Source organism: Fistularia commersonii, chromosome 28 (genome assembly GCF_037954325.1).
Source record: "Fistularia commersonii isolate RoL2024-O1a breed Wild chromosome 28, RoL_Fcom_v1.0, whole genome shotgun sequence".
Classification (NCBI taxonomy): Eukaryota; Metazoa; Chordata; class Actinopteri; order Syngnathiformes; family Fistulariidae; genus Fistularia; species Fistularia commersonii.
The window spans coordinates 9,485,563-9,496,792 of record NC_141311.1 but is presented as its reverse complement, the minus strand read 5'-3'; the positions used below and the strand labels follow the sequence as shown (position 1 = coordinate 9,496,792).

General features: G+C 45.8%; 1 protein-coding gene across 1 annotated transcript; it reads left to right on the top strand.

The window, feature by feature from the left end:
- The first annotated feature begins 4,056 nt into the window (after positions 1–4,056).
- Positions 4,057–8,620, top strand: mylpfa (myosin light chain, phosphorylatable, fast skeletal muscle a). The gene is made up of 7 exons (XM_086176326.1): positions 4,057–4,197; positions 4,967–5,065; positions 6,314–6,389; positions 6,474–6,578; positions 6,853–6,931; positions 7,398–7,446; positions 7,672–8,620. Exons 1-7 carry the CDS (start codon positions 4,195–4,197, stop codon positions 7,771–7,773), a joined length of 513 nt encoding a protein of 170 aa, XP_086032452.1. The 5' UTR covers positions 4,057–4,194; the 3' UTR covers positions 7,774–8,620.
- The last annotated feature ends 2,610 nt before the right edge of the window (positions 8,621–11,230 follow it).

Sequence of the window (11,230 nt, the reverse complement as noted above, 5' to 3'; positions counted from 1 at the left end):
AAAAAAAAATTGAATGACTTCCATGAGTTCATCATTGATCCACCTGCTTTTTCTTGAGTCAACGTGAAAGAGAGAAATAAAGAATCCAGTGACAAAACAGCGGCCAGCTGAGGGGTCTGGGGTGATGTTTGGGTCAAACTTCAGCCAGGAGTGTAATGTTACTGACTTAACCTCCTCCATGTCATGTTGTTGTAAAGGTTGTCTCCCAACTTCTGTGAAGCCGGGAGCTTTTCCACATTCCTGACCCTACACACAGACATACCAATCATCTGGGAGGTGATTGATGGGTCGGGGAGGAAGCGTGTCAAGCCCTCTCAGGTTACCCCACGCAACGTCCACACACATCTGTATGGCAAGACTTCACAAGATAGCAGTCTGTAAACACATTGTGAACTGAGAGCTGTTTGTGTTGTCTTTTTTTATCGACTCGGTAGCAGCTGACGTGTGTGAGCGCGTAAGCGTGCAAGTACGCAAGTGTGTGTGTGTGTGTGTGGTGGTTGAGGAATCGGATATGCTTTGCAATTACCTGTCAATCATTGCATCTGAGAGGAAATACCTCTACATTGTGATGTCAGGCTCAGCCTACCGGGAAATTCTAAAGAAACGACAGTGTTTCATAATAGTGTGCAAAAAAAACAACAGTTAAAGAACATTGTTTTATAAATCTTGACATAAATTGAAATGTTTAGTTTATTGAAATGTTGTTTTTGTTTTTGGTTCTCCAGAATCTTTCTATCTCTCAGCCTTTTGTGAAGTATGGTCAGTCACCTGTTTTGTTTGGATGCCTTGTTATTTGCCGCGCTTATGACGATACTTATTGATTGATGATTGATTGATTGTCCTGGAATCCCTCTGTGTTCTCCGTATTGCATCCCAAGAACCAGAGTGCCGACTTTAGATATAATCCCACAAATCTGAGTGAATTTCATCCTACATGTAAATAACTGAGCACTTTCCCAGACACACACACACACACACACACATACACACAACAGATTTCCCAGCTTGCAGCTACTGTTCGACTCTTTAATGCTCCTAATTTAAATCGTCCATTCATTCATTCACTCATCCACACACTCACTGGTGTTTCTAGTTTCCCATTTTTTGCACAAGAGAGAGTGTTTATGTTTTTTTTATTTTTCTGATATTTTCATATGCTTCTGTTTTAACATATCATTTTTATGACTTAACTATCTCTACCACTGTCCACTTTCTGCTGTGTAAATTGAAATTTCCCCCATTGTGGAACGCCTGAAGGCACATGCTATTCTATGAGCCTCTTGGATGAGGGATTAAACGTCTTCAAGTGAAGAAATTCAAGTCCGGTTGCAGCGACAGATGATTTCGACAAGAATTCTATTCTATTCTATACCTCAGTCATTACCACCGACTCCTGTGTGAATTAAAAACACCTACAAAACAATGTTTTTGTTCCCAATATCCATATTGTGGCAAAAGAAGAATTCCGACAAGAGTGGCATGAAAGTACCCTGAGCCTGCATGGCTTCTCTCTGTGTGTTGTCCCCGGGTTCGCCGTCTTCCTCCCACGGTCCGAAAAAAAGTGTGCAGGTTCGTTGAAGACTCTAAATTGTCCATGGATGTGAATGAGAGAGTGAATGGTGGGATGTCTCTTTATGTGGCCCTGTGATTGACAGGTGGGCAGTCCAGGTCAAACCCCACCTCCCATCCTACGTCAGCTGCATCCTACCAGTCTTAAAGAAAGATTGACATTCTCATTGGTCTTAAAGTTCCTGAATAAATCTGGAATTTTTTTTTTTTTTTTTTAAACAAAGAGAAAACTGTTGCAAACTGCTCTAGAAGTAGAAATGTCTGTCGCGCCACGGGCTGTGATACTTTTCATTCCTTCAACAAGGTGGTGATAATCACGTGAAGGAATGGGTCAAAGGTCAACACAAACAGGGGACTGAAAGGCCATCCAAGGTGGTGGCAGCGGGGCGGTGGGGTGGGGGGAGTCACAGACTCACCAGGATAATGGAAGTCTGTCGATCGAGTGTGTATGTGTGTGTGTGTGTGTGTGTGTGACGTGACTCATCTTCGTGCTGTCGGAGTGAAAAGGAGCCGCGGAAACATAAACAGTCATCTGTGGCGAGCCGAGAGGGGAGGCAAAAATAAATTCGCCCCTGGCAGACGAGATTAACAAAGTTGTTAATGAAATGAGCGTGGATCATCTGCGATGGGGGAGGGGGGTTGTATTGTGGAGGTAAATTTGGACATAATATCTGGAGAAAACAAGGAAAGCATTTTGCAGCGGGACTCTGACGCGTTGGCGGGACCTCAAGTTTATTTAGCTATTTCTGTCGCCTCAGCTGTCCCTTTTATGTTCTCCTGGGAACGTCTGCTGCCATCCACCCGCCAAGTAATCCCCTGATATTGGAGGGGGCGGGGGGTCGGTGGGGGGGTCGGTGGGGGGCTGGAAGGGGGCGAGAAGAAAACAGGTGCAAAAATGTGCCCAACCAAGGCCAATCAGCAAACACACACACACACACACACACACACACACACGCCTTGGAGGAGACGGAGCGAAGCCAAAGGTTAACGGGGCTTTCACTTGACCATCATGTTGCGGTCGTTTTGTCTGACGTCGGGGAAAGAACCGGCGATGTACGACAGAGCGGGAAAACCTCCGGTTCCACGAGTCGCCGGTCAGCTGCTGAGATTCAAACCAAGTGTTTGAACACAGATTTCTCACGGTCAATCTTGAAACCTATGATAACTAAACCGATGGCTTTTTAGTCAAACTGACAGTGACATTTTCTTTGTCACCACCTTGTTCAAACACTCATTCCCATGTACTTAAACGGCTCAATTTAAATTTAAGAATAAATGGAAACAAATCCTGATTGAAATGCGTTTGAAATTCTGTCTTTTTTTCAATTGTATTCTAATATTAATTGTTGATGTAGTACAGGACTGTCTCAGAATATTAGAATATTGTGATAGTTCTTTATCTTCTGTAATGCAATTAAAAAAACAAGAATTGCTTTTTCATGATATTCTAATATTTTGAGATAGGATTTTTGAGTTTTCTAATCATCATCAGCCATATTAAAATAATAAAAGGCTTTCAATATTTCAGTTGATTTGTAATGAATCCAGAATGTATGACATTTTTGTTTTTGTAATTGCATGACAGAAGATGAATAACTTTATCACAATATTCTAATTTTCAGAGACAGTCCTGTAATTAGTGGAGACATTTATTAAAGTGTAATTGTAGATGAAATGAGTATGTTTGAAAGGACATGTGGGTTTGAATTTGAACTGTTTCTGACAGTTCAATCAAAAAAATACACGCAATTATAAAATCGATGAATTCATTCATTCATTGTTTAAATGAATGAATCGTTTAAAGTGCGTGCTTGCAGGATAAATCCGTGCACGGATGATCGGCACTAAAATTAGCGCGACTGCGTGCAGATGCAATTAAATTCGCAATCAAATCCCGACGGTTCTACATATTTGGTTCGGCTTCTCCCGCATGATGGGAGCGAATCCGTCCCCATCACCGGCTCCTTCCCCCCTTTCTTTCTCGGTGGAAACGGGGGGAAAGGCGATCCGGTCCGGGCTAAAGAAGGCCCGGTCCGCCCGGCCGGCGGCGATGCGAGGGGGGGCCGGGGGGGAGCGAGGGGGGGGCCAGAGATGCGCATCAGGAGCCAAAAATAAAACCGGGGAGCCGCCGGGCTGCGGCCCCTGCAGGCGGAGGAGAACTGGGGGGGGGGGGATGCGGGAAGGAGGGGCGGGGGTGGTGGTGCGGGACGGTGCCCGGTCGGTCCACCGGTATCTATGTGCTGAATGTCCTTATTAGTCCACGTGGGGCCCCCGGCCCGCGTCCCGGTCCCCCGGATATCGGGTTTACTTAATTCCAAGACTCCTGGGTCTATTTCGGACCTGTAAGGCGACACGCCGGCCGCTCTCCTTCACTTCTGCAAACCGAGCATCCTAACCTCCCTCCACTCCCATCTTCCTCCCCCCCCCACCCCTCTCTCTCTCTCTCTCTCTGTTTCTCCCCTCCTTTTTTCATCCCCCCTCCAAACTTGAGGCTGAGGCTAAAGTTAGACGCTTCCCTCCGGCCGGAGGTGCTATATAAGCCCCCCGGGACGTCCGTCAAACGCGGCTTCACACTCTCTTCTCTCTTTCTTGATCAGCCGGAACCTCCAGCCACACCGTCTCGAGATGGTGAGTAAGCCGGGGCTCCCGCATCCGTGCACGCCGCCGCGGGAGCGCGAACACCGGCGGGGGGTCTGGGGATGGGAGGGGAGGAGAGGGGGCTGATGCGGGTCTGTGGATTAACGCTGATGGACGGAGGACAAGTTGATTTTTAATAATAATTATTATCATTAGTATTTAAATGGATTAAAAAGGCGACATAATTGACATTGACATAATATATATTACTATTTTTCTATTATTATTGCAGAAATATATTCCCTTTTTTTATATTTTATATTTTTTTTATATTCCCTTTTTTTTTTGCTGATGCAGGTTTAAGGTATGGTTGCCATGACCGATTGGAATTAAAAAAAAGAAATAATAATTAAAACATTTTTGGTCACCTTGCTTTTACATAAGAAAAAAATGTTGCCTTTTAGTCATTTCAGTGTATTTTGTCCATTAACTGAGATTTACCATCAGAATGAGGCAAATACTGCAGTGTATTTTGTGCCCCGGTGCTTAAAAATGGAGCAGTGCGATGTATCGTTTGGCAAAGAAATGTATATTTCTTCACATAATGTTCCCTGATATAAGGTGACGTTGGTGTCAACGCTGTGTATAAGTTGTTTTTATTTCCGTCTCCTCCGTTATCGGTGCTGTCACCCGAATAATCGGAATAATCTAATATCACAAAATGTAATCCCGGGACGATCATTTCCGTCCATCAAACAGCCGTCACTTAACAGTCGGTGCCACCGGGTTGATGTTTGTTTTTTTTTTCCCTGTCCTCCAGGCACCAAAGAAGGCCAAGAGGAGGCAGACAACCGGCGATGGCGGCTCCTCCAATGTCTTCTCTATGTTTGAGCAGAGCCAAATCCAGGAGTACAAGGAGGTGAGTTGGCTTTCGCTCCCCTGCAGGAGTCCGCCTTCTCCCTCCTGTGTGAGCATCACACGGAAGGGAGGCGGCATGTGTGTGTGTGTGTGTGTGCATGAGACACCTTTATCACTTGCTCTTCGGTTGCCAGAGATACGACCGGACTTAGAGTTAAATTACACTTTCGTTACATTGCGCGACCAAAATTAGAGTTTGGTTTTGGGAGGCTCCGGGTTCGGCTGGATACATTTTCACAGCAGTTGCTGTGAGCCCCCTGCGGCCCCCCCTCTTTTCCCCTGACAATTTAATAAGCCCAAGAATGTCATTCGGAGGAGCTCAGAAATTTCCGCCCACTTTCTGAAATGCCACCACATGCTGGTGACCTCTGACCCCTTCCAGCTGTCACAGGGGTGTCATCACCCTCAACTCAGGACAGGAAGGACTACAACCGACATTAAACTGATCAAACATTTTGATTTAATGGGCGGAGGCCGGCGGGGTCGGGGAGGGGCGATTTTATAAGGCCAGGCTATCAAATGATTGGATGAGGAGGGAAAAAAAATTCCAGCGTCTGTTTTCCAGCTGGTTGTCAAGGCGCCAAAATAGAAAATAAATTCCTTTGGCGATAAGTGATCCAAGCTCCTTAAGTGCTACTCGGGAAATGTCTGAAGCAATGATTAGGACGATATTATCAAACCACACAGATAGAGAGATAGCGACCCGGGAAACGTGTGTGTGCGCGCGTGTGTGTGTGTGTGTGTGAGAGCCAGAAAGGTCGAGTTCAAGTCCGAGAGGTTATCTTAAGTTTCATAACCCGCAGAGGGTGGATCGCACAGCTGTCCCTGCAAGATACCTTCCCAAATTAACATGTAATAAAAGACAAGACTCCTCTCCGGGAGATGAGTGCCCCTTATCTCCAGGGAGGAGGGGGAGAATTCGCCCCACGGAAGTTCACCAAGACTTCTGAGAGGATTTGGCTGAAAGGCGGCAAATAGCAAATGAAGGTCCTCGGAATGTAAAAGGTTTCCTCAGCGCGGTCGGCAAAGGAACCCGTGTCTCGCATCCCGTGCCCACTCTGGTTTTTTTTTTTTTTTTTCCGCACCGCAATATCCCATGACAACTTCACACGTCACTGCGTCGAAGACCCCCGGTGTCACCCGCATTCGCTGACAAACCGTTGACGGGTGAGCTCCGCGGAGAGCCAACGGGTCGCGGCCCGGCTCGAGACTCTTTTGGAGTCTTAACGCTCCCCCTTCCTCTCGCCAGGCCTTCACAATCATCGACCAGAACAGAGATGGTATCATCAGCAAGGACGACCTGAGGGACGTGCTGGCCTCAATGGGTGAGTTTCACACGAGGGGAGCTGAAACCACCGCCAGCCTCCTCCTCTTCCCCTTCTTCACATCACCCGTCTCTCTGTGATCAGGCCAGTTGAACGTGAAGAATGAGGAGCTGGAGGCCATGATCAAGGAGGCCAGCGGCCCCATCAACTTCACCGTCTTCCTCACCATGTTCGGAGAGAAGCTGAAGGGTGAGCGCCTCCTCATTCCATATCAGACAAACTGTCAATTCCTTTTTTTTAATCATGCTCAAACTTTTTGGGATTATCATGAACAAGGATGAACACTTGACACCTTGTTAACAGGATGTCTCCTCACTAAAAATCAGTCAAAACTGTAAATCACCTTGTTCTGTGTTGGTAACATATTACATAACCGCGGATCTTCCCGCTGACTTACATCCAGCTGCTTCCATAAACTCTGAGAAGGTTTCTTCAGGACTTATCTTCTCTGATTCTCAACCAGGTGCCGACCCCGAGGACGTTATCCTTGCCGCCTTCAAGGTCCTGGACCCCGAGGGTACCGGAACCATCAAGAAGCAATTGTGAGCATTTCAAATATAAATACACTGCTCAAAAAAATAAAGGGAACACTTAAAAAACACATCCTAGATCTAAATGAATGAAATATTCTTATGAAATACTTTGCTCTTTACACAGTTGAATGTGCTGACAACAAAATCACACAAAAATGATCAATGGAAATTAATTGTATCAACCCATGGAGGTCTGGATTAGGAATCACACTCAAAATTAAAGTGTAAAAACAAACTCCAGGCTGATCCAACTTTGATGTAATGTCCTTAAAACAAGTCAAAATGAATCTGTGTTGCTTCCTGAGTGGACACTATGATTTCACAGAAGTGTGATTGACTTGGAGTTACATTGTGTTGTTCAAGTGTTCCCTTTATTTTTTTGAGCGGTATATATGATTTCCTCACATCTGGCAGGTCAAGCCCACAAGTAAGGGTTTTTGTTTCCATTAAAAAAAATACATCTATCTGTCCGCAGCCTTGAGGAGCTCCTGACCACTCAGTGCGACAGGTTCTCCAAGGATGAGGTACGTTTCTGGTGTCAACGTTGCCAGATAGTGTTGTTGTTTTCCACAAATCTTCTATTCTACCAGCACTTTAGGACTGAACGAGTAAGCAGGCAGGGAAATGCACAAAAAGGGAAAAATGTAAAAATACGTATGGATAGATATCTGTAGATTTATGGTAGTTTTAAGACTTTTTTTTTTTAGTTCCTCGAAAAACCCGTCTCACCCCCTCCGCCCTTTCCCCAGATCAAGAACATGTGGGCCGCCTTCCCCCCGGATGTTGCCGGCAACGTAGACTACAAGAACATCTGTTACGTCATCACACACGGAGAGGAGAAGGAGGAGTAAAGAGCATCGAAGAAAAGAAAGACAGCCATCCCTTTGCTATTCTGCCTTCCCTGCCTCTTCCTCTCTCTCCCCTCTTCCTCCCTCCTCCCCGCCACCACCTCCTCCTCCGTGTGAACCCCGTTGAGCTGCGCCGCTCGCCATGGAACCAAAGACTTGACATGCTGACGCACCAGTGGGCGCGCGCACGTCGGCGGGGGTGTCTATGTTTGCTTATGGGGAATGGGGATATTTTTTCAATAAAATAACCCTGTAACATCATTTCCATCCACAAGCTTTTCTGGGAGAAAAAAAAAAAACAAAACAAAAAACAGCACCAGTTCTTTTCTCTTCTCCTGCAACTTTCTGTCCCCTCACCTGCTCATCTCTGTCTGGCCTGTCAGCTCCAACGCTGAGGAGCGTGCATGGATGACCCCCATCCCACCCCCCCCGACCATCCCTTCTTGAGGGAGAGAAAAGGGGGTTGCAAGCGGGAAAGTGTGAATGTGTGCATGTGTGAAGAGATCAGGAGGACCTCATTCCCAATTCTGAAGAAGTCCTCTTAGGTTGAGAGGGTGAGAGGACAGGGAACCGTTGCAGCTTAGAGAAAGGAAAAGAAAAAGAAAAGATGTCTCCTGAAAGTGATGACAGTTTTCTTTTTTTTTTTTAAAAACTTGAAAAGTAAAAAGAAAAAAAAAAGAAATTTAAAAAAAAAAGAGAGAGAAGGGGAGGAGAGAAAGTGCCGAAAGAAAACATTCAAATCTTCGTTTTTCTCTCCCTCCTCTCCTTCTTGCGTCTGTCACCTTTTTTCCTCCATAAGTCTTCCTCACCTTTCCTGTAATGAATAAAAGGGACAAACTGTGAATAAAAATCTCTTTCCTTTTGTACGATGGCGTCTCTGTTCAGTGGCTCGGGCGACGACACCTCCTCGCACATATAAACGGCGGAGGAACTTGGCCCACTCCGGGCCCCACCAGCAGCTGGAACCGTGAGCCGACATGCCAATTGAATCCACTAGGAAAATATATTGATCTGAGATAACAGTGAAAAAGCCCTAATTTGATTTTTGAATCAGCTGATGAGCACCTCCTATTGTTCAGCCACTCGAATTAAAACAGTATTTATATTACCAATATGTATGACCTGGTAAAAAAAACTGACTTGAAATATGTTTGGTGACACAGGCCAAGGAAATCGTATTTTAATTTTCAAATACTCAGCGGCTTACAGAACGTGGACCAAGGTGGTGAGGACGAGTTTCACTTTGGAGGTCCAGCTATTTCCCAGAACTTGAGCTAGAAAACAATTGTTCAACACCCACTTTTGATATGCAGATTATCCAAATGAGAATCTCACAAAATGATTCATATTTTCACCAAATTAAACATTCGTCAACCGATCAAAATACACAGGTCATAGTAACTCACGGGCTCATGTTATCGGTGTTAGATCCCCTAAAATCCTTGTGGTGTGGATTGGACCAGATTTCAGAAACCTTCTTCAGATGTTCCCGGATTCATCTGCTGCTCCTCCATGATGGAAAATCCCAGCGGATCAGCTGTTTCTGAAATACTTGTACAAAAACAGAAGTCTATCGAATCACCTCTGTGCCCTCTGCTGTGACACTGGCTTCTGTCCTCAGCAGGCGGTCTTGACCGAGCTCTCGTGCCCACGTGCACGGGGGAGCTGTCACATTGTCGGTTGATTAGATATTTCACCAGAGGGCGGCCATACAGGTGTACCTAATAAAATGGCAGATGGCAGAAGCGGTTACAACAATTTCATTTGTTTGCTTCTTAACTAAAACACCAAAAAAGACCAAGACGGCGGGTTGATTTAATATATTATAGTTTAATACTCATCACAAATGTCATTATCTTCAATTAAATACATCAGCTGTAGATTCTGAAGGAATGAATTCAATTAGCTACGATTTTTTTTTCACTTTCGCCAGAGAGTGACATGTAAACTTAAATACACAAAAAGACGAACGGTAAAGGGGGAGGAAACCAGCGGAAGGGGGGGGGTTCCTTTCCTTTTTTTTTTTCCTTAATTCTTGTGTCAGTTGAGTATTTCTCCAACAGGCCGAATCAACAGCAATATTTTAATGGGGTTTTACGCTGAAACGTAGAGAGGGGCTAACCGACACGGCAAGGGAGGAAAGGACGAAAGCAGCCCGAAATTCACTTCCATCGCCGCAAAGCCTTCGGCCTCTGGACCCGACAGGACTCGTGGATATATTTCGACAGCGAGGTTTTATTGCTGATCAAACACGCGAGAGGTGACGAACGCGCTCAGAGAAACCCCCCCCCCGCCTGGAACCAGTGCTGCCGTGGCCACAACAGTCTCGACGTAAGGAAGGTTTGCATAGATGTGCTTCGGGTCGTCGTCGCTAAAACTACATCAATCGGTGCTCGGCGTCAGAACACGGGTGCGAGATCTGTACACTGAAACGACGGTTCGGGCGAAGACCTGAAATGAGCAGGGTGGGGTGGAAATGAAGGACGCTCGGGCTACATTTACGCTAAAGTCCCACTGATCCCCCCGACTAGAAAAAACAGTACAGTTAAAAAGCATCGATGCGGTCGCCATCACGCTAACTAGCCGGCACCATTTGCTGTATACTGATGGGGTTCAGTGCCTTTAACGATGCATAAATAGGTTACAGTACAGAACACTGGGTGTAAATATGTTAGGGAGTTAGTCGTCATGAATGTGCACCACCTGGTGAGACAGTCATCCCATAATTATAGAAAGCTGAAAAAAAAAAGAAAAAAAAAAATCACACCTCCTCAAAATACATTTACATCATTAAGACCTCTGGCTCCCAAAAAACTTCAGTCGAATCGCTTAGCTCAGTGTCTGCTGCCCCCCCCCACCCCACGCACACATTTTGTTCTGACCCCCCCCCCCCACTCAAGGCTTTTACGCCGAAACTCGGAAATTAAAATGGAAACGCGAGGTCTCACGCCGACTCGACCGACAATGAAAGTAAGCTTATATTAAACAAAATGAAAACAAAATGACAGCGGAGACGTGCACCGAGTTTGTCGCGTGAAAAGCCAAAGACTTGACGTGCAGACGTGCAAAGAAAAGAACAAACGTATGATCCCTATGCAGCTGCCATGCCTGCAGTCTGCGGTCCTTCCAGTCAACCAGGTGTCTCTCACTCTCATAGAAAAATAGTCAGATTCAAATAATAATAAGTCATAATATACTATATTTGCTTTAAATTAACCACTTTGTACATAAATACATCAGAGCCCAAAGGTCAAAGGCTCACGCTTTCACTGGTACCTCACTCTTCACAAACCAGCCCGCCGCCACTCTCTTTACCCCCCAGCAGTGACTAGCATAAGACTGGGTAGAGGGCGGCGACTAGGAGGCTGGGGTCCATTAAGATTTTGGGGTCTGTCAGTCTGCCGTGGTGGAGGAGCGCCCCCTGCAGAGTCAGAGTGCCCCTCCAGGCAGCGTGATCACA

What these genes read in the sequence shown, in the direction of transcription:
- mylpfa (XM_086176326.1), top strand. An exon ending in GTTCGGAGAGAAGCTGAAGG is followed by an intron (nt 6,579 to 6,852) that starts GTGAGCGCCTCC and finishes ATTCTCAACCAG; the next exon opens with GTGCCGACCCCGAGGACGTT. An exon ending in ACAGGTTCTCCAAGGATGAG is followed by an intron (nt 7,447 to 7,671) that starts GTACGTTTCTGG and finishes CCCTTTCCCCAG; the next exon opens with ATCAAGAACATGTGGGCCGC.